Below are 24,102 nucleotides of genomic sequence, written 5' to 3' on the forward strand. Positions count from 1 at the left end.
TTTCTGTCTTTTCGTTCACTGCCATAAACATTATCATGACTCGACTGATCTGCTTCTCAACCTCACAGACAAAGGCCAGGAGATCTATGAACAATCCCATCCAGAGAGCCCCAAGTACCAGTATGAAGAAGGTGTGATTTTGCACAGTTGTTGCTTGTTGTATTGTATTCTTGACCCACTTTTCTTCAGCAAACTTGCTCTGGTTGCTCTGAATTTTCACCTTTTCTAGAGATGAAGGTCCAATGCTGTTTTAACTGATCGGAAATTTATCATTTTCTTTTACTACTGTAAGTGATGACAGTATGACCTCTGAAAACATATTGATTGTCTTTGGGGAAAGAATTCATTTCTTTAGATTAAGCTGGACTGTAATCCTGAGTTCAAAACATTTTGCCTATTTAGTAACTCTCAGAATAAAGATTCAATTTTTTTATTTTTTTATTTTAAAGAAACATGTTTTCTGTTAGTTAGGTTAGCTCTTTTAATACAATTAGTTTGATCCAAGTTGCTCAATTTGCAACTTTACCCACAAAATCTCTATTTTATATGTACAATAAATGTCAAAATTTAAATAATAAAGTCTGTTCTATATTTAAACTCTTAATCTATTGCACTGGTCTTGCTTTCATACCTCATGTATGAGAAATTGCATTAATTTAAAGTTCCTTTACATATTTTTTATATTACATTTATGCTGCACTGTCTACCTGGTTATACTTGTTAACTTATTATTGACAGATTTATTGATTGATTAACTGATTAACTGCTGTAGCTCATATATCATTGAAAATAGTACTGTACATTTCAGCCATATTTCACCACCTTTATAATTTTGTATTTCTCTCCATCGTGTCAAAACTATTTTACATACTGTTTTTATCTGCGATAATTAAAACGAGGGAATAAATATAAGAAGTATCTAGCTGTCCGTCTGTGGATGGCATATAGATAATTGTACGGCGAGTCGGAAGGTTCAGTAATCACGTTCGGTTGGTCGGAGCAGTCATGTCGGAGCAGGAGTCTCTGAAGAGCTCCAGCGCGAGGAACCGCGGAGGAGTACAGCGAGTAGAGGGCAAACTGAGAGCCAGTGTGGAGAGAGGAGATTATTATGAAGCCCATCAGATGTACCGGACGTTATTCTTCAGGTGAGATTTATCGAGAAGTAGTAATGACTGGACGGGGCCCCGTCACTTCCAGATCTTTCTTGTTGTCAACCGAGCACGTTTCTCGGTTGTGCTTATTGGCCAACTACTCCTCCTCACCCGCCCTTTGAGTTGGATCTTATCTCTGATTGGCTATTCTCAACGTCATTTATTTCATAATATCAGCGTGAGCTATGTAGCTACATGCTAACCTGAAGAGCAAGGTTGATAATTAATTTGAATGTCAGTTATATTGTAATATAATAATACCAACCTAAAAAAACAATACTATTTAATGCGACAGTGGAAGAATTGTGAAATTTCACCTTTAAGTTTACAGTCTTTCTAAAATCCTCCGATGAATTTAGACAAATGTGATAGAGACAACAAAAATGATTTCGTTAACCACACCTACCATTCATTCTTACTTTTGTTGACCTGTTGTCTAGTCAGCTGCCTACCTAGGCATCATTTTGAGCATCATAGTTTCATAGGCTTTTGGGTCATCATGATTTCAACATACACCGGCAGCGTTTAAGATGGCATTTATAGACATGAGTTTGTATTTGATGGCCAGACGTCTTTTACTTATTATGCAGAGACGAGCAACTTCACCAGTCGTCCCTTTGAATTACAAGGTTTTATCTGCATTCCGAGTAGTTTTGAGATATTGAGCTTTAAAGTTTTTGCTCCATTCGACTGTGTAGTTAGAACCTTATTGTTTTTTAAACAATAAATTAAAAAATCTGTCACATAATGTAAATACATTGACACAGAATAAGAATATGTGAATAACTCAATTTTGACAAAAATGTCAGATAGAACCATATAATTCCAAGGGGACGCAATGTCAAATATTGCACACATAAGACTGCAAGTAAATATCAGAGCAATGCACTCTACATGTACTGACACCATATTGGGGAAAAAAGAGCCATATTAATAGAAAATAAAAATTTTAGTAGTCAAATGTAATGTTTTGTCATAGGGGAAAAAAAGTAGGCTTAACAGACTCAACTGCTTATTAATATTTGGTAAGTCACAAGGTGCAAACTACATGATGAAACATGCAGAAAGGAGCCACATGACTGTGTGTCAAACTCAAATCAGATAATGTGGCCTTTAAAGGCAAGGTTAGTTCAGGCTGTAAATTGTTGTGGGATGGAACTTTCTGAAAATTCACTGTATTTGTAAAAAAAAAAAAAAAAAATATATATATATGAAAAGTTACAATGTGCACAGTCACATGTTTCATGTTTTTCAAAGAAAATGTTTTTGCATTTTACAATTAAAGGGGGGGTGAAATGCTCGTTTTCACTCAATATCCTGTTAATCTTGAGTACCTATAGAGTAGTACTGCATCCTTCATAACTCCAAAAAGTCTTTAGTTTTATTATATTCATAAGAGAAAGATAGTCTGTACCGATTTTTCCCGGAAAACACGACCGACGTGTGGGCGGAGCTAAAGAATCATGAGCGCGAGTAGGCTTTTGCGTTGAGAGCGTTAGGAAGCTGTGACACCGTGAGGAAAAAACCAACCAGAACAAACCATGGCTGACAGTCAGATTCAGCGTATATTTATGATTCAGAATCAGATCCCGAGGCTGAAACTGAACGAGAGCAGCAGCAGCAACGACTCGCTCCGAGCGGGGCTCGAACCCGGGTCTCGGCATGAGAGGGGACGCACTAACAAGAAGGCAGAGATATTTGAAGCAGTTTTACTCTCCGCCTGCGGTTCCAACACACGATCATGACCCTTTTTCGTTGGGATTGTATCATCCTTAACAAATAAACGATACGCAAATCCGTCGTCAAACTGGGCCTTGTTTGTAAAACAAGCATCTTCGAAATGCAGGGCACAAACACTTGCACAACTCCGTTGATGCTCTGTAAAAATAAACTCCATCCACTGGTCCCTTAATGCTGTTTCTCTTTTGGTGATCTGTGCAGGTTGTCTTGCCCTGGCAACCAAAAACACACTTCTTTTGTGACATTTCGCGACACTCTCGTTCTGATCAGTGAAGTCTGTTGTGCTCTCAGTGCTCTGCTATACGGGAGCGCGCGCTCTTCCGGCAGACGTGCCCTTAGGACCCATATAAGGAAATTCCGCTCCATCTAACGTCACACAGAGCCATACTCGAAAAAAAACTTTCCGAAACTTGTGACAAACCGGAAGGAGTATTTTTGGAACAGAAATACTCCATCAAACGTACAACTTAATTTTTGAAACTTTGTCCATGTTTAGCATGGGAATCCAACTCTTTAACAGTGTAAAAAACTCAGTATGCATGAAATAGCATTTCACCCCCCTTTAATATATTTTGAAGAACTTGATGCGTGTATTAAACTTGATATATTTTTTAATTACATCTTTTTTTAATCATCATGTACATTGATTTATTTATTTGTATTATGCCATGTTGCTTTGGGTGCAGGTACATGTCACAAGAGAAGCACGCAGAGGCCAGAGAGTTGATGTACAATGGAGCATTGCTCTTCTTTAGTTATAATCAGGTATGTGTTCCTCTTTTATCAATATTAGGTCAGTCAGAAACTGTAATTTATCATGTCGTGACATCCCTGTAAAGGTCAGTTGTTACTGGTTCACAATTAGTTCACTTTTTTCCCCCCTCTGCACTAATGTGCCATTTTCTAAACAGCAAAACAGTGCTGCAGATCTGTCCATGCTGGTACTAGAGTCCCTGGAGAAATCTGGGGCCGAAGTAGAGGATGAGACACTAGGTGAGTTTATTGAGCATTATATTATTAAGGCTGTTATGCTGGTGGTTTTTATTAATTTGGCAAAGAAGGTTTATTTATTTTTAATCTAATACAAGTGTGTGAATATTGGTAGCCAATATTGAGTTTAAATGTACTGCTTCTTCAAATTTGTTGAAAAGCTGTGTTTGTGTGTTTGTGTGTTTGTGTTTGTGTGTGTGTGTGTGTGTGTGTGTGTGTGTGTGTGTGTGTGTGTGTATTGGTCAGTCAGTGCAACCATCCTTTCCACAAACCGCAAGTTAGATAGAAAAAGTTTAATGTAATAGTGGTCTAAAATAATCATGGTATAATCATATATTTCAAAACTTAACAGAAATTTTGCTACTGAAGTTCAGTTCTGTCTTAACACTCATTTAGCCACATCGTGAAACAAGGAATAGTTGAATTAATTAATTTTAATGGCAAAATGAGAAGTACATTCAAATCTGCATAATATTGACAATATTGGTAAACCTCATACAGTCAATAAACTTATACAATACAGAGTATAATAAATATTCAGCATTTCCAAACCTTATACAATCTACAATACCTACAATCTGCAGCAAATACATGATAGGCTTTTAATTGTGTGATCACATTCTCGGTGTTTGTTCTAGAGCATTTGGCTAAACTCTTCAGCCTGATGGACCCAAATTCACCAGAGCGAGTGGCGTTTGTCTCCAGAGCGATCAAGTGGTCATCAGGAGGCTCGGGGAAGTTGGGCCACCCCAAACTACACCAGCTGCTGGCGCTCACATTGTGGAAAGGTAAAACAGACATTAATAATCATTCAATAAATTCTAGAGGAACAGTCAACAGTTTCGAGAATGGTTAACCCACGTTATATGTTTTTTTTTTTTTTTTGCATTTAGAGCAAAACTACAGTGAATCACGCTATCATTTCCTACACTCATCTGATGGAGAAGGCTGTGCACAGATGTTGGTGGAGTATTCATCAGCGCGAGGTTTTCACGGAGAGGTGGACATGTTTGTAGCACAGGCCGTTTTACAGTGAGTTCTGGGGTTTGGAAATTCTATTATTATTTTTAAACCAAAATGCAGTTTCAGACTGGTTTGACTGGCTCTATTGCAAAATACAAAAGCAGGAATATAAGAAAAATAATTTTTAGGCCACTCTGCTATACAGTGTACAGAATTGAATCGGGACTGAGGCTGTCTAGCTCCAAATTGATTTAAAGTGAAGAAGAAAAAAAAACGTATTGTATTTCATGTCTTCCAAATCTACATGATAGCTTTGTGTGAGGAACAGACCCAGTTTTAAGTTCCCAGAGAATCTTGGTTATTGTTGTTCAGTTATGTTCAGATGTAACATCTGATGTTTCAGGTTTGATGTTGTGAGATTGCACATACAGCTAGTCATTATTAAAGTCAAACCTGATGTGACCTGCTGAACGCCATCATGCTTGAGAGCTACAGCAGAGAAATGATGTCGCTGCATGGCTAGGGGTGTAATGGTACACCAACATGACGGTTCAGTACGTACCTCGATTTTGACGTCAATGTTCGGTTCCATATGTCTGTGTAAACTAAACACATAACATAACATAACAACAAACACTTTAACATAACGTATGCTCTAAACTATCTCTTTTAGATCCCTTTTACATTACTATAAGGTTACAATTAACAGAGCCCAAACTTATATTGAATTACTATTTCTTTTTAAATATAATAATCAAGACTCAACTTAAAAAATAAATAAATACAATAAAATAAAATTATGCAAACGTAAATTGCACACAATGCAGCTTTTAAATTAACTTCTAAATTATACATTTTTTATTTGTTGTTGAAATATGTTCATGTACACAGTGGCTGATTTTCATAAAATATTTATTTAAACATGCATTAAATAATTTAGACATCACTAACAGGTCAGATAAAATATGATGAGTAGTCTAATATTTTGTGAAATGCTCTTCTCTAGACTTAATTTCTCTTGCGAATTAGCGAGCTGTGGACACTTGCCTGAGGTAAATGAAATGCTGCATGACGTTTTGTTTACAAGCTGTTTTTTGATGTCTTTCTGCAGTTGAAAAACTGATTAAGTGATTCCATGTGGAATTCATGTTTATTTCCCTCTTATTTCACTCTTAAAACTAATAGTAAAGAGGAAGGGATGATCACGCTCACTCGTCCTCCGCGCACCCTTTTGAATTAAGGCACCTGTCTATACAATACTGAAATCATATAACACAATATATAAAAAATATTATATCACGATAGTGATATATATATCGATATAGTTATTTTTTCTATATATATATATATATATATATATATATATATATATATATATATATATATATATATATATATATATATATATATATATATATATATATATAGTAGTTATATAATGCTGTTCACCAATTTCTCATAATCTTTCACTGAAGGCAAAGAGGCATAGCACATAAGAAGGTTGTACGCAATGTCTCATTCACTCATCTTGTGAAAAATGAGGTTACGCAACCTGAGATGTTCCCTTTCAATCACTTGACATTGCATCAATAACTGACTCTCTGGGGAACAGTGTCTAATCACACACTGTTGAAGTACAGAGCTAAAATTTACTCTAAAGTCACCTGGCTTAAAACCCCAAACAGGCTGAGGGAACCTAAAGCACCTGCATATTAACTACTTGCTTCACTAAAGCCAGAGCTTTAGTAGTAGTGCTGTATTTAAAGGAAGTGCTTTCATTTCAATTTATGTGCCATGCTTTCTTTACATAAGTCCTGAGGATGAAATCTGGTCTGCCATTGCACTACACGCCTGAACCTGTGCTTGGACACATCTGTAAGGCTTTCTTTCATTTTGAAATCTGGAACATTTCCATGTCTTTTTGATAAATCCTGTGCACTGTCCATGGTGCCAGAGCACTGAGGTAGCTGTTTGGCACTATAGGGTACATGTGTAGTAACACATGTACCCTATAGCACCAAACCGCTACCTCAGGGGTGCGCCGATCAAGATCGGCTGATCGTTAATGCGCATCTCGTCAGTAAAGCCGGTTCTCTAATCAGCGGTTCTCTAATCCCTCATGTGCATGATTTCACATAGAGCAGCTGTTACTACACAGAGCCGTTGTTAACTGAGAAGATGCGCAAATAAATGCTGAAAATGAACGTGGATTTGCGCAGCAAACCGGCTTTACTGACGAGATGCGCATAACGATCGGCCGATCATGACCGGAGCACCCCTAGTAGTACCCCTAGTGGTATTAAAGTTGACACTGCTGCCATCAGCCCCAGCTTTCTGAAAAAAATCTTGAGAATAAGAATGCTCCCCATTTCATCAAAAACCTGAGTATTAGGAGGTTTTGCAGTGTTGGCATTTTATAGCTCCTTATGGTGGAAGTTTCCACTTTTGGCGTGTTTGCACCACAGGAATTGGGAACTCGTTTGGTTCTAGGAATGGATTTGGGGGAGGTTCTAACCCCGCATAATAAGAACTACAAGTGATGAATTTACGTTTGCAAGGTCCAAACAATTGGCTCAAGAAAGGTTTCCAATGGTGGCTGAAGGTTTCTTACATGTTCGGTCTTTTCAGTGTGAAAAATGTAGGTTAAATGCAAATCTGACTCCATTTTATTATGACCTTGCATTTGGGTTATACTGCCAATTATTATAGATCATTCATATGATATTTACTAATATTTTAGAAGGCCGCTTCTATGCTTGCTCATTCTAAAAGTACTTTAATTTAATTCCTATAGATTTGTACATACTTAAAGGAACATTATTTCTAGTCAGAGGTCACGACCACTACTGTAGATAAGCCGACCAACATTACTTTTCCTGATAGTAGTTTTGGTATGGTCATGCCATGGTTTCTCCATGTACACTTAGCTAGAATAATATTACAGTAAACAGCGGTTTACTAAAAGCTCCCTATAAGCCCTTACAATCTAAGTACACTTGAACTAATACCAAGTGTTAGCTGGATCTCGAAAGTTACAGTTGGTGTGCCCTTTGCTCCATCTCAACTGAATTTTAGACCGTTATTAACCTGACACAGGGAATGCAATAACAAGGATACATGTAATCTACTGGAGTCAATAATTACGGACTAAACAAGAATAAAATTAAATGTAACAATTTATTATCAGTCAGATAAATATGTATTATGCCAAATACATAGCCAATTCCGAGATATCATATCAATACAAAACGTCAAATTCTCAAAGATAAATCTAAGAGTAAAAAATGCATAGCAGACACACCACGCTTCCTGCAACATTTCAGACCAAGACTTAAAGATTTATTTAAATAAATATATGCACTGCTTGTTTCACAGTTAATGATACTTCATATGTTGTTCTCCACTGTACAGGAGTTTTTTTCTGCGCTTAAATGTCATCACTGTTGGCAGGCTTATGTCAGGTCCTATTGTCGGTTCAAATCTAACCAAGAAAATGGTCCTAGGGAACATTTTAGCCCTGGTGGCTAGTTCCTATAACTATCTGGTGTGAAAGCTTCTATTGTCTCAGTTCTCCACTATAATATGTGCTTGAATAGTCAGGTTGTTTAACTCTGACTAAAAGGGAAATGTGCTGGCTGGGTTCCTACATATTGACTTTTAACCCCAAAGACTGCATTCAATTGAGCAGCAGAGTATTGCTAGTTGTTACACATCACACAGTCATTGAGAAAATTCAGAACACAAACTCTGCTCATTTCCAAAAGGGAGAGAGCAGCATTTACACACTTTGTGGAAGTATTTGGGTATAGACTAGTGGCGTAAAAATTAGCGCGTTAACACATGCAGTGCATTTTTTTTCCAGTTTAACGGGTAAAAAAAAAAACGTACGCTGGTGATGCAGGGGCGGTGCTACAGTTGGCCACCCCACTCACAACTGCTGCTCACACTCACTATTTTTTATTTTGGTGATTAGAACCATTGTTTATTTAAACAGAACGTCTTTATGACAGCATCAAATGACTTTACTTCAGCAACCAGACTGAATTGCATGCACAAAGGTGCTGGTGCCTGCTGTACCATGTATCGTTTAATATCAAAGCGGGAAAGAAACAATGAAAATGGTACTGTTTACTTACAAGGTGACAGCGCCAACTACTGGCCAGGCATATGTAATACAGCATTGCCCGTTTTCGTGGATAAGTGTAAACGTGAATCGTTTTGAAAACGTTGTGTAATTTTTTTTTTTTACTACATCGTTGTTGTGTAAATGTAGCCTAAGCTACTGATACAATTTTAAGTGAACTGAAAATGAAAGGAAACAACTTAAGTTTGGATCTGTTTCACACAATCTATCATAGAAATAGCATTCAGAAGAATTGTAAAATAGTGCAGAAGTCGTATAGACTGCTTTTTATGATTAATTAACTTTTTTACTCTACTCCTGCTTTTATAAAAATCGGTTAAAGCAGTGATTTAAACTAATATTGTCACATTCAGTAAATTTGTTGAATGCTTATTTTTATGATTTGTATACATTTCAGTATCTCTTTTTGACTGCAGGTTCCTTTGTCTAAAAAATAAGACAAGCGCACTGGTGGTGTTCACCACATACACACAGAAGCACCCGTCTATAGAGAAGGGTCCTCCATATGTGCAGCCTCTGCTGAACTTCCTGTGGTTCCTCCTGCTGGCTGTGGACGGGTGAGATACTGTCCTCTATTCATGCTCTGCATCTTAGCATCAGACCCTTTCTGTCTATTATAGATAATTCTGTTTTTTGATAATTCTGTCTCTCAAGGTCCACTTTCTTGTTCAAACCTTGATCGAAATGATCTGCCTGTAACTTTCTAGTAATCCTGAAGACCTTGATTAGCTTGTTTAGATGTTTCATTAGGAATGGACCTAGAGTTGAGAACCCCTGCTCTATATACTAAAATTCTAAGACAAAATTCTACAAATAATCACTTGGACAGTCTGAGTGCACATTTTCTGGTCTGCTGCTCTATTTTTATGCAGGAGTAAGAATAGTGCCGTTTTGATATCCATGTGACGGAGTTATTTTAGTCTTACTAAGAGCTGTGTTGCAGGTTATTGGCTTTTTCTTTTGTAATGTGAGGAAAAAAAGCATATGTGATCAAAATGTTAAAAATGTTTAGAATTGCTTGTAAATTACTAGACACATGGGTTAAACTGGAGTGTTTCTAAAGTCTTACAGACACTGTTCCTCTAGGACTAGAGTTGAAGAGATATGTGCTAGACTGACTAACTTTATCTGACATTTTGAATCATCCATCAGTATTATGCAAATGATGAAACAAAACGGTTAACATAACCTCTGAATGATTGTGGTTTATTTCCAGTGGGAAGTTGACGGTCTTCACAGTGTTATGCGAGCAGTATCAGCCATCACTGAAGAGAGACCCTATGTACAATGAGGTGAGTTAGTAATAGTAATTCTCTTTAACGCATCACAAACTTCCTTTTTTCTTTCTCAGTACTTAGAGATAAAAGGGTTCCACTTTTGACCTAATAAGCTTTCTACATCAGTGTCTGCACGGTAGATTACAAAATAGTTTGGTTGATGCTAAGCTAATGTACACACAGTAAAACATGTTAAAGGTTGCAGGCATCATTCAGAGAGATTGACCTTCACTGTTATAATGTGGCATGGATTTGGCATGAGATAAGACTTTTGGACTTTGTGTATAACATGCAATATGTCCTTCTCTTGACCTCAGTATCTGGATAGAATAGGACAACTGTTTTTTGGAGTGCCACCTAAACAGTCATCATCATATGGTGGTTTGCTAGGTAAGAAACACCGCTACCTCTGTGTGACTACTGGTCATGATTCATGATGTTATATGCTAAAGCAGTTAATGACAATGAATGACAGTCGGTGATGCACATCACCAAGGCTTGGTGTTACAACAAATTGTTCAAAATTGAACAAAACACCACAGGTTTCATTAGGGCTGGGTATCGATTCAGATGTTCCAGTTCGATTCGATTTCGATTCACAAGCTCTCAAATCGATTTGATTTTGATTTTCGATTCGATTTTCTATTAGAGCTGTAATCGGCCTTAAAAGTTAAGCCCGACATGTCCCGAGCCCGACACGTACATTTTGATTGACAGCTTTTTAAAAGCCCGAACCCATTTACAACCGGACATTATTCAAATGTATGCAGCACACAGCTCTTTTGCCTTTTGTCAGGAATGAGTCATTTATACATGGTTTAAAATAATTTATACATGACTAACTTAATAGGCCACTTGGAAGTTTGAACAAAGAAATAAAATAAGTCCTCTGTAACATCGTAACATCTCAGCACTCTATAAATAATAGCCCTAGGTATAGGCTCATTTAGCATATAAATAGGCCAACGCACCAATAAAAACAAGTCTTTCTTAAAAAATTTAATTAAGATAAATTATAAATTAAGATGGGTATTTGGCAATAACAAAATGAATTAAGATAAAGGCTCTGCCGGATTTTCTTCGCTATAGCAGCTGACATAATAAAATAATAATGCCAACATTAGCTTATATAGCCTACTCTGTCTACATTATGCACTTAAGACTCAAATAATATTTAGTTATTATTTGAAAAACATTTAATCACCAAGATTAGGTAAGGCCTAAGTGTTTTTGTGGAGGAAAATGATTGAATCCACTGTAGATGTCTTCAGCGCGCTCCTGCGCTCACTGATGGGGCGTCATTATTCACTCATTATTCTCATTATAAACAAGGTCAAAACTTTTCCAAACCTCAGACTTTGCTTTAGTTGCTGGTGCTACCAAAGCGTAATCGTCAGAAGCAAGCCTCAGTTTCAACTACTCCGCATACATTTTCGCATCTTTCTCGCGCTAATCGAAACACATTACATGACCGAACAATAGGGGTGTCACTATTCTCCAAATCCTCTATTCGATTGCATTTTCGATTCTAAGCTCACGGTTCGATTCGATTCTCGATTTTTACATTTATTCTTTTTAAAGCACAGATTGTCATTTTTCAAACTAGACTTTTATGCAATATAATATCTGACCTTTTTTGCAATGTACCACACTACATTGTCAAATTTAAAACTTTTATTAACAACATAATGTAACAATAACTTATATCTTTAGTCAATTGAAAACTTAAAATAAACTGCCATCCAGTTTCTCTTTTGTAAGTGCAGTCTTCTTCACAAAAGATATTATGATGTATCTATTTAAAAGATTAAAGATAAAACACTTGTTAACCACTTCACTGTCATTCATTTAGATTTATATATATGTATGTATGTATGTGTGGGTGTGTGCATCATTACAGTCTGTAAAATATGTGTATCTCTTATTACAAGACTGCAATCACTAGCAATCAGAAGAATTCCAGTTAATCAAGTATCTACAAAAGATCTACTCTATAAACAATGCATTAAATTACATTAAAGACAAAAATAAATTAAACAAGCAAAAGAAATGATTGCTCACATGTATCTGGTCCACTGATGAAGTCATGGGTCAAGTCAAGTGAATTATTAATCATTTTCTAACAGGCGTCGAATACTGACTTTAGGAAAAGGGGAATAACCAATGACATTTGAGATAACAACTAAAACAGCAAGCCCCGCCCCACGACTGACAAAAATAAAATTGTTCGCGCGAGCAGAGGTGAGATGATCGAGCGCGAGGATGTGGGGAATGAGCATCCGCGCGCGAGAGTTTGAAATGAGCTCGCAGGCTCCCGTTTCTTCGCATCCGATTCAGTTTTCCTCTCGCGGAAGCCATATAGCGCGCGCGCCAGCATCAGTTGTATGCTCGGTTATTTTTGTCATTGATTTGCCGTCATACAACATGTGGGCGTGGCAGCATCGCCGATTCCATTTTTTAATTCGAAGTTTGAGACTGTGACTTAATTTCGATCGATTTCGATTTAAAACCGAAATCGTGACACCCCTACCGACCGATCATTTACTGCACAAGCCCGAGCCTGGCCCGATTGGTTTGATTGGCAATGGGCTTCTTCATACTGCCTGAACATGTGCAATTGTGCTTTTGAAGACAACTGACCACGCGCACCTGTCCGTGCGGTTGTCTGCTCAGACTCGGTACACACTCTCCGATGGCGATGTTTACATCAAGCCTGCATAGCGGACATGTGGACGCAGAAAGTATAAGAGGCTTTAAGATGCAGTCTGTAAGACGCGAACGGGAGCATGACCTGACACACATTGCAGAAAATGTGTTCAGCATATGGTGAGCCGCATTTGAATTCGTGACGGAACCACTGCTTTAAACTGAATGAATGAATGATAGGTTCGTTGGTAACATCGCACAAGGCACATAAGAGGGTGACATCTAGTGGAGAAGATTTGTAATTAGATTAACGCTAATCTTACGTTCAATGTCTGCGAAAATAAATATGGAAAAAAATCGTTTCATGGCCTTTGAGAATCGATTTTGAATCGACCACATTTTAAAAAACGATTAATCGAAAAATCTATTTTTTTACCCAGCCCTAGGTTTCATATCTCTCATTATCTCCGAATTAATTGAATTAATTATTAACAATGAATAATAAAACTACTATACGTATATCCAAACTTAGTAATGTATGTACTGTATAGCAAATGATATGGCATACTGCTTGATTGTTACATCATTGAAAAAAGTAAGCTATATGGTTGTTCAGCGGTATATTAAATTATACAGTAAATCCTACTTTATCTGCCTACATACAGTATAGTCATGTACTATGTATGATATAGCAAATCTATTATCATTGCAAAATGTTAATGTATTATTGCAGCGTGTGTAATTATTTATGTCCAACTTTATTCACATACAAAGCGTACTGATGAAGGGGGATGTAGTGTATATATAGCATACTTTATAATCTCAACTGCATAAATATGTACATTCGACTTCTCTCACAATAAACTTTTTATCTTTTTTTCTTTGAATTGCAAAAAAATTCTGAATAGTGAGATTAAAAAGTCAGTTTTCTTTCTTGTTTTAATTACGAGGTTTTCCTGTTTCGAATTTTCCTGTACTTGTGTTTTTGTTCAGCATAATACACAGCACATTTTATTCAAATTTTATGTTGTGAAGAGTAAAAAAAAAAAAAGATTCTGATTTGATTTCTTTGTAATAGGAAACCTATTGAATAGTCTAATGGGCTCAGGTGAGGAGGAAGAGGGTGAGGAAGCTCAAGAGGACAGCAGCCCCATAGAGCTGGACTGAAGCATCTGGACTGATCATAACATCATAAACCAGCCCCATACCAAACCATTCACTGATGTGAACAATGACCAATCAAACATCCGTTTGGGCGCTCTTTTTCAATAACTAACTCTTTCCTGTTATTGTTGGACTTTGTTCTGTGTATAGTTTTTAAAGAATGAAGGTGCAACAATATCAAACTTCCCGGACTGTTAAACAAATATTCGTAAAAGAGCAGAAACAGACGCACTTCAGATGTAATTGTGATTTCCCCTTCATTTGTAGTTCTGCTGAGCTATTGGTGTCAGGGACCCTCGTTTGTGAGAGGGACTTTCCTGTCCTGCCACTGAGGGTGGTGGTTGCTCAATGTATTAATAATAGTAGTTAAATTGCTCTTAATTTATAATCCATTCTAATATACTTTGACAAATTCTACAGTATGATAGCTCAAAACAAGGCTTGGTTTTGTGTATGTCTACACAGCTAGGGATATTACGGTATCCTTGATGGGACATTTTCACCACTTCAGTTACATTGTGTGTGCGAGAACGAGAAAAGCACAGATCTCACAAATGTGTGCGAGCGGGTGGATGAATGCATGTTCGTGTGAATGTGCCGTTATAAATGTCTCGGTCACTAGGGGGGCCGCTTCATTGTCTGCTGAGGAGTGATTGAACATAATAAAACAATAGAACATGGATGTAACATAGAAATGTCCTGTTTGTCTTCATTACTGTAGATCTTAACGTGAAGTTACAAGTGCTTCTAATTACAGCTTTTGGGGGGGTTATACAGCGGTATTGGTTAAAGTCAACCAAATAGCTATTTGGACATTGTTTTGGAAAACTGTTGTGAGGCTAACACGTAATAGTTAATATGTGTTAAGGCTGGTTCACACGGGACGATTTTAAAATTGTCGGCCGATTTTTCCAAACCTGAGAGACCCCACACACAGCGATTAAAAAATCACGGGTCTAACAGTTTTGGTCGTTCAGTGTGTGGTGTGCAGCCACACGGCAATATCAACACATCACACAAACCGATTTGACTCCCGAGCATTCCCAGGTCAGACAGGAAATCTCACAAAATCCCTCGAGATCAAACGTGACTTTAGAGTAAATAATCATGGCGGACGAAGAGGATGCAGTTGCCATAGTTTGTGCTTTGTTTTTAACGGAAAAAAAAACGTAAGAAAAACAAGAAAAGGCGATGGTCAAAGAGGTGGAGACAACGCGAGCATGGACTATACTTGCTATATCATAATATGGAGATAAGTTGTTGTTTTATCTCATAGAAATGTTGTTGCGTACTACACAGATTAATAACCGTTGAAATAAACGTTCATATATTCGTTTCCATGTACTCTGGTGGACTGCAGTTGTGGATGTAGTTATGCCCATCGACTTTATTTGTATTTGTTATATTATATACGCTGGCTGTTTTGATTTTGTTTCCCGGTACGTTACTTCCTCACCGCCTCGTCACCTCGCTTTCTGATTGGCTACACGCCACAGTCCACAGGCTGCGTGATTGTTTGTCCTCGGGGGACACCACACACGAGAAGAAATCGGGCCAAATAAATCCAACATGTTGGATATCCCCGATTTGAGATCGGAGCGGTCCCGACATTCTTCCGAGCAGAGGAGAGCAGTCTTAACACACCACACACGGCAGGAATATTTGATCAGATTATTTTACGATAATCGGAGCATCCTAAGATTGTCGGAAGGGGTGAATCGGGGCTAAAATCGGCCTAATTATCCTGCCGTGTGAACCAGCCTTTAGGGTAACGCATTACAAGGAATCTGAGTTACATAATAACTTTTTCAAGTAGCTAGTAAAGTAACGCATTTCTTTTTTAATTTACAAGAACATATCTTGTTAATTTTGCAAAAATGTAACGCCAGTTACTTTGTTTTCCCATTTATTGACTAACAAGTCTCCTGGTCCCATATTGGAAGAAATCAAGAGGTATAGAGGCGTTGTGTGTGCTGTGTGAACATGTAGTTCTAGACTAAATGTGGATGTGCATTAGTTAATCTCACTCGCAAAAAAAATGCAAACTCAGAATATGACGCAAACCTCCAATAATTAAATGTTAACACAAATGTATCTAATCCCATTTTATTAACCAGTGTCTTTGCTGCTGACCTTTTGATGATTAAGCAAAAGTGACTTTAGATAAACTAACAATTGTGCTTCATTGTTGTTGTTTTTTTAATTTCTTAAGCGTGTTTAACCACCTTCTCCTCCCGCGTTTTACTGTACAGTCCTGAATTTACCTTTCCTTCAGTCTGAGATTTATTTATGGCACTTTTTGGTGTGAAAGGGCTCTTACATTCGCTATAAATAGAACTTCTTATATTGAAAACAATCAAGCCCTGCTCAAATTTAAAAAGTAATGCAAAAGTAATGTAAATACTTACAATATTGTAATGCATAACTTTTAAAAGTAACTTTCCACAACACTGGTTGGGGATAATGCATTACAAGTAGCACAAGTTCCGTAATCGAATGACATTTTTTCAGGTGAATAATAAAATAATGAAATAATTTGCATGAAAATATCTGTGTAATATCTAAGTATCTTCACAAATGAGTTTACTGATTCCTATTTATTGACTGATATTCCTCCTGTCCTCATGTTGAAAGAAATCGGGAGTAAGTGCAGACCTTTGCTGTTGACCTTCCATGATCCATTTCAACTATACGAATCAGCAAAAATGACTAGCTAAACATCACATTCATGTTTTATTGCTGAAGAGTGTTGAACTTTCTTTTCCTTTGTCATATTTTTTCTGCAATTTCTTTTTTAGCTTTTATGTTCAACAGAAGAAAGATACTCGATTGAGATTCAGAACAATTTGAAGGTGAGTAAATTATGACAGAACTAGCCCTTTAATTCAAAATATAAAAAATCGCAATATTCAATGATACTAAAATAACAATGTGATACATACAGCAAGACCTACTGAGCAGATGGAGCTTAAGCAGCTTCTATCAAGACAAATCACGGCAATGTTTTTCCTATATGCAGTACGGAGTCATAGAAATTTTTTTGTCCTCGAACAAAATCCACAAGATGTCATGATTTAAAGCATTTTATTACATAATACCTGGTTAGGTACACAAACTGTACAAAAACAAGTGAAACTGACATTATAGACAATCAAATAATATTTAGAAATATTAATATATCATGACTTGATTTGGGACTAGACTGTAAAAGTTTGAGCCAATAGGACCTTATAGGTTAGTTTCAGTAATCATTTGAACAACACTTGAAATGTATGAATGTCAAACCATCTCAGGGATTCTGACTGGAAAGCCTCCATCAGTGCATCAGGCTCTGGACTGCAGAGAGAGATGTGCTGTCATGTCAGAGAGATGGCTCATTCCCTGCAGCGCCTGATGTTTGATGTACTCCAGAGTCCGAACCTGGAGAGGAGGAGAGAGAGATCAGGGCATTGTATTTGCCACTGAGTGCTAATGTTATTGTGCATATGACTAACTGATGTGTGCGTGTCACAAATGCCGTGTTTGTGACTCCGGTTCCATAGGTTGACAGCCAGCTGATTGAGTTTGTTTTTGCATATTTCACCATGAGCCAACAGACAGCCAAACATAGAGAGAGCCACTTTCCGTGGACACTTTTCTACTGTGAACCAAAACTTCCAATGTAGAACCCAGACTGTGGGTTTGCAAACTCTGGGCACAAAGAACAAAGATGAATTAAAGAAAAAAACTAAAACGTTCAGCAACTTTTGCCTCGGATTTTTACTGATAACCGATAAACTATCAGTGCTGATTAATCGGCAAACAATAGGGCCCTGTTTCACAGATGGGGCTTAGCTTAAACCAGGACTAGGCCATAGGGGGTGAACTATAACGACATGTGAATAATCCCTCCCACTCTAAAGCGATACTAAAAACTGCAGTGGAAATACTAAAAACTGCAGTGGAAATGCAAACCGAGCCATGGCGTACTATACTGAGCCATGCCAAGCTAAACAGAGTTGAACCACGCAGTGGAAAAGCGCCATTAGAGACAAAGTATCTCACCTCATCTCGGCCTAGCCCCTTTAAATAATCCAGAACCTGACCAATCAGAGTCTCACACAACTGTTTGATCTCTGCAATGAACTTGGGGTCTCCTCCATAAATGGGTTCATTGGAATCCACTGCAACAGGAACAAACATGCTTGCATTTAGACTTAGAGTCAAAAAGACATTAAGCTGGTGTGTTTATTAGAGAATATGTCTGCATTTATTCACTGAGGTACCATTAGGAATGGTGTAAAGATAGCTTTCTTGGCTCATTGCTGCTAGTAATGGTAAAGCGCTGATGTACACGCTGATCTTAGCGTCACTGTTGTCCTCCCAGGTGTAGTCCTGCATCATATTCAACACCCCTCGCACCAGATACAGCACACCTTGTTCCGGATGATCCTACGAGACCAAGTCAAGAATCTCGTTAAGAAATGTACTAGCGAAATGAGGCCAAAACACTCCTGCAAATATTTAGGCATGTATTACTGGCACTACGAGCAGTGTGGAGAAGAAGTTGTTAATAAAGTCGAGGAAGAAGGGCTCAGATGATCGCAGTTTACCCTCAATGATGATGGTTCATGGGACTTCTGGCAAAAGACTGATTGCTGCCTTCAGGAATGCATCCACTGAGAAATAGACACAGAAATTAAAATCAAGTTTTCACAGTTCATATCAAATCCATTACATTACACCAGTCTTGGCTGATCATGACTGCTCTTTGCACTGATATGAGTTCAGTTTTGTACACATACATCTGAAAGCTGGGAATCTTTAAGCTCTTTAGAAAGAAGTGAAGTGACATACAGCCAAGTATGGTGTCCCATACTCAATATTCGTGCTCTGCATTGAACCCATCCAAAGTGCAGACACACAGCCGGAGCAGTCACTTATGCTGTGCTGCCCTGCCCAGGGAGCAGTTTGGGGTTCGGGGCCCTTGTTCAAGGGCACCTTAGTCGTGGTATTGCCGGCACGAGACTCGAACCCACAACCTTAGGGTTAAGAATCAAACTCTCTACCCATTAGGCCACAACTTCCCGTGTCACTAAAGGAGTCTCTGATGTTCATCAAGGTTCTATTTATTTGATCAAAGATGCAGTAAAACAGTAACATTTTGAAATTTCAAACATGAACTCTCTGAAAATATTCTAATAGGCTGATTTGGTGCCCAAGAAACAAGTCTTATTATTAGTTGTATAATGTTGAAATCAGTTTTTGTTGCTTAATATTTTTGGGAAAACCCCAATACAGTACCTTTCAAAAGGTCTGAATAAATGTTCTTTTTTTTTAAAGAAATTAATACTTTTATTCAGTATAGATGAATTAAATTGATAAATTATGACTGTAAAGACATTTTTTTTTACAAGACTTATAGAAGCAATCAAAACTAACAAATGAGCAATAATATGTACAGGAAGTGTTGTGACATCTCGGTTAGCGTAACGCAGTACTGTATATGTAGCAAGGTTTTTTTTATATAATAATAAATAAAAAGCAAACAAATGGAATAGAAACATTTAGATACATTTTTTTTTAATAAAAATAAGTTAAACGAATGGAAAAAAAAGAATTCTAGAGTTAAAGAGTAACAGTTAAATTGAAAATTTTCCCATAAATTTACTCACCCTCAAGTCATCCTAGGTGTATATGACTTTCTCTTTTCAGACTAATCCAGTCTGAGTTATTTAAAAAATTGTCTATGACCTTTCAAGCAGTTTAATGCCACTCAGTTAAATACGAAGCGCCCATCCATAAAAAAAACAAAAAGCACATGTATCACATCGGCATTGCGCATGTATTGCTAAGTTTCATGAAAACCAACATTTGTTAAAGGTACAATTTGTAAGATATTTGCAGTAAAATATCCAAATACCACTAGGCTAGGCAAGGCAAGGCAAGGCTGATTACTAACAATATCTCTAATGTTTTCAACTACTTGTAAATTATGAGAAAATTTCCATTCTAAACAGTGACATGGGGCAGTGCAGTCGCCTGTCAATAAGTTAGTTAGGTACCCTTTGTTACCGCCTTTACTGACGTAGAAACCACATGACAACAGTATCGTGGACAAATACGGAAGTAGTGTTTAGCGTCCAGCATAACACTAGCTTGCTTCAAGCAGTTCCTTATTTACTTCTTGCACGCTTTATGGTGGATTGTGTTACTTATTTATGCAACATAATTACTGCTTACCATCTGACACTGGTTCTGTCGACAAGGACAGCTCCCATAAATGTATGCGTACGGGCCAACTAAATGGCCCAAGAAGAGTTTGGGACAAGAGGAGACGCATAACGAGGACGCATCTGATCCATAGTCTGATCGCGTCTTTGCATTCGTTAAATCCATGATTTATCTTTCCGTCTGATTGATGGCCGTCTGCAGTTGGGTAGAAGACAACAAATCCCATCATTCCACGCTCCTTCTTAGCATCATCAAACCACGCGATTGTTATTGTTTTGGTAGTGCGCCCTCTCGTGGCAGGTCCTACAGCCTATACCTTTAACAGGAGCAAAGGAAGCAAAGTTTCCTTACTTAAGTAAATGAAAACCAATCTCCTCATGGCTTACATCGCAATCCTCCGACATTCTTCAGAAATCCTCATTTTGTACTTCTAATTAGTGACCGTTGTTTTGTTTTGATCTTTCCCCTGCGCTTCCACATGCGTCACTTCTGAGTCGCACATGCACAAAGCTGACCTCATACATCATCTGCCCGGAGCTTTGTAAACAAAACAAAACAAACGGTTCAAAAACTTAAATATATAAAAGTGCTGAAATCAATGTTATGCATTTGCCACCTTCTCCTACACAGCCGTTACTAAGCAATGGGATAAACAGCTGCTGGCTTGATGATGCAAACAGACCACTGTTTGAAACAGCTTGAAAGATCAAAGACAATTGTTAATATAACACAGACTGGATTTGTCTGAAAGAAGAAAGTCATATACACCTAGGATGACTTGAGGGTGAGTAATTTTATTTTACATTTTGGGTGAACTAACCCTTTAATGTAAAAGTCTGTGATAGTTATTTTGTGCCTCTTTGGGATGGCAGTATAATGCGCCATTCACTTGCAGAATGCAATCATCTAGAAGGCACACAATTCTGAAGTAGTTTATTCGAGTAAAGGGGTGCACAGCCAGTGGTGGTTTTGTAAGCAAACATTAATGCCTCAAATTTTTGGGGAGCAGCTACTGGTAGACAGTGCAAATTGATAAACATAGGTGCGACTCTTTTTGGCTTGTTAATGACTAATCTTGCAACCGCATTCTGGGTTAATTGTAAAGGTTTGATAGAACAGACTGGAAGACCTGCCAGCAGAGCACTGCAATAGTCCAGTCTGGACAAAACAAGAACTTGAATAAGGAGTTGTGTAGCAAATTCCGAAAGAAAGGGCCTGATCTTTCTAATGTTGTATAATGCAAATATGCAGGACTAGACAGTTTTAGCAGTGTGTTCTGAGAAATTCTGCTGATTATCAATCACAACTCTCCAAATGGTTGATGCACCTAGCTGGATGGCCGATTGCCGATAGCGTATTTTAAGCAAAAACCGTCCGGTTCCGATTTATGGCCGGTCAACCGGTGCATCCCTACTATCTAAGGGGTAAGACTCAAACCACTGGAGTGCAGTTCCTGAGATGCCCTTTGCCAATAGGGTTGACAGAAAGATCTAGTGGTTAACCGTGTCAAAAGCAGCAGACAGATCCAGCAAGATAAATATTTAAAATTTGGAAGCATCTCTGGTCAGTCTTAGGGCTCAACAACAGAGAGCAAAGTACATTCTATTTATCAAGGTATCATGAAAATAATGTATTGCTGTTTCCACAAAAATATTACACAGCAATATATTGTAACAACTTGTAGTTGTTCTATTACCGTGGGCTGACTAGAGCTAAGCTAGACTGTTTGTTTTTAATCTAACGGCTAGCAGGGTGCTAGCGTCTATACGTCGCAACTTATCTTCACCAGCGGGCAGAGCGAGCACTCGCGTCCCATACACCGCACGACCGTGAGTGTCTCTGTGAGCAGAGTTATTAACAAACCAGCCAACAGGAGGCAATAAGTGTCTGTTACTCTTTAATTCAGAACACAATCAACAAACTGCACAGGCAAGGCCATATCACAAGTCACTCCTCAACACATCTCTCTCCATGACGGTGACAGTCATCCTTTTTTATAACATGGCAGTAAATGAACCCAAATCAACTCCAATTAACTTAGACATGAACATGTATAACATTACTAATATTAGAACTCAACCATCTTGCTTAAATAACCCATAATTGAACGCTAAACAAATACCCATAATGCACCTGGCTGTCAGTGCTGACTTTCGGGTCATTACATAGCCCCCCCCCAAGAGGGTTAGTGTCCCCACAACCCTATTCTCCCACAACAAAATCTAACAAATGTCCTGGCCAACGTCGAACACGCTTCGGCCTCTCGGATGTTTTACCCCCAGCGCCAGGCTCAACCCTGAGTCCGTTATTGTCCGTTGCAGCGCTGGGAGTGGATAGTGGGGAGCCTCCCTGGCCTCCACCATTTTCTTGTTCTGGGGCCAGTGGGTGGTACGGTGCCAACCGATCCTTGTGAAGCACCACCCGCCTACCCCGTCCAGGCATTCGGACCCGGAAAACCACCTCCGAAATTTGATTTAGAATCTCTCCAGGTCCCTGCCAATGATGAGTCAGTTTGGGTGACAACCCGCGCTTCCTCTGGGGGCAGAACACCCACACTCTGTGCCCTGGCTTAAGGGTAGGCCCGTGGGCCCGGGTATCGTACGCCCGCTTCTGGCGGGCTCCAGCGTCCTCTAGAGCCTCTCTGGCCAGTTGATGGACTGTGCCCAGACGCTCCTTTAATCGCCGGAAGTAGTCCAGTTCTGGTCCACCAGCAATCTCCGGCTCGGGAGGCGACCCGAACACCAAGTCCACCGGCGTGCGGAGCTCCCTTCCAAACATCAGCGCTGCCGGCGTGCACTGACTTGACTCCTGCACTGCTGTCCTATATGCCCACAGGACCAGGGGCAAATGCTGGTCCCAGTCTCTCTGATGCTGACTAGTCAAGATGGCAAGTTGGGTGGCCAGGGTGCGGTTGAACCGCTCAACCAGTCCATCGCTTTGAGGGTGGAGGGGAGTGGTTCTTGTTTTCTTTACCCCCAGCCGCTGACACACCTCACTGAACAACCGACTTTCAAAGTTCCGCCCCTGGTCACTGTGAAGTTCGTCCGGCACCCCGAAACGGGCAAACATCTCATCCACTAGTCGCTGTGCCGATGTGGAAGCACTCTGATCCGGCACCGCATATGCTTCAGGCCACTTTGTAAAATAGTCCATAGCTACCAGGACAAAGCGGTTGCCGGCCTCTGTGATGGGAAATGGTCCCAAGATATCCACTCCGATCCTCTCCATGGGTGCCCCTACTAGGTACTGCTGCAACGGTGCGTGAGAGCGTTGGCTGGGTCCCTTCTGCGCCGTGCAGACATCGCAGCAGTGAACATGTAGCTCTGCATCCTGCCGACACCCCGGCCAGTAGAACCGCTGCCGCAGCCGCCGCACTGTTTTGGAGTTCCCGAAATGGCCAGCTCCAGCTGCCCCATGAACCCAATGGAGGACTTCTGGCCGCAGAGCGTGGGGAACTAGAAGTTGGAGATGGTCAACTCCCCCCCTGGGTGCCTGCCACCGCCTGTAGATCACGTCATCGTGGAGCTCCAGGCTGCCCCACTGAGCATGAAGTGATTTGATCTCAGGCCCCTGTGAGGACACCGCTGGCCAGTCCGGACGTGCTCGAGCCTCCAGCCAACCCTTCACCTTCACCAGAACTTGGTCATTTGCCTGCTGTTGTCTCAGCTGCTCGATGGTGAATGGCCCTCCGTCTCCATCACTGCCACCCGGCTCGGTGGCTGCCGACGATGGGCCCAGATCTCGTTCTTCCTGACGAGCACAATACCGACATTCATCAGCAAGGCATGGACGTCTGGAGAGGGCATCAGCGTTG

At 39.2% G+C, this 24,102-nt stretch overlaps 1 protein-coding gene and 1 long non-coding RNA gene across 2 annotated transcripts; one reads left to right on the forward strand and one right to left on the reverse strand.

The window, feature by feature from the left end:
* Nucleotides 1–932: 932 nt before the first annotated feature.
* Nucleotides 933–14,762, forward strand: get4 (guided entry of tail-anchored proteins factor 4). Its single transcript, XM_026277050.1, has 9 exons — nt 933–1,145; nt 3,578–3,656; nt 3,803–3,884; nt 4,520–4,669; nt 4,775–4,913; nt 9,405–9,545; nt 10,205–10,280; nt 10,583–10,655; nt 13,990–14,762. Exons 1-9 carry the CDS (start codon nt 1,006–1,008, stop codon nt 14,076–14,078), a joined length of 969 nt encoding a protein of 322 aa, XP_026132835.1. The 5' UTR covers nt 933–1,005; the 3' UTR covers nt 14,079–14,762.
* Nucleotides 14,763–17,116: 2,354 nt separating this feature from the next.
* On the reverse strand, nt 17,117–19,232 carry LOC113111879 (uncharacterized). The gene is made up of 3 exons (XR_003293374.1): nt 18,668–19,232; nt 18,341–18,506; nt 17,117–17,495 (listed from the first exon to the last, which is right to left on the reverse strand). It is a non-coding gene; the product is annotated as an uncharacterized LOC113111879 (long non-coding RNA).
* Nucleotides 19,233–24,102: the final 4,870 nt, after the last annotated feature.

This window comes from Carassius auratus, chromosome 12 (assembly GCF_003368295.1).
Source record: "Carassius auratus strain Wakin chromosome 12, ASM336829v1, whole genome shotgun sequence".
Lineage (NCBI taxonomy): Eukaryota > Metazoa > Chordata > Actinopteri > Cypriniformes > Cyprinidae > Carassius > Carassius auratus.

Excerpts from the sequence above, each read along its gene's own strand:
- get4 (XM_026277050.1), top strand. The coding sequence starts at position 1,006 with ATGTCGGAGCAGGAGTCTCTGAAGAGCTCCAGCGCGAGGAACCGCGGA. Across the intron at positions 4,914-9,404 it reads GTAGCACAGGCCGTTTTACA|GTTCCTTTGTCTAAAAAATA; the intron begins GTGAGTTCTGGG and ends TTTTGACTGCAG. Across the intron at positions 10,281-10,582 it reads GAGACCCTATGTACAATGAG|TATCTGGATAGAATAGGACA; the intron begins GTGAGTTAGTAA and ends TCTTGACCTCAG.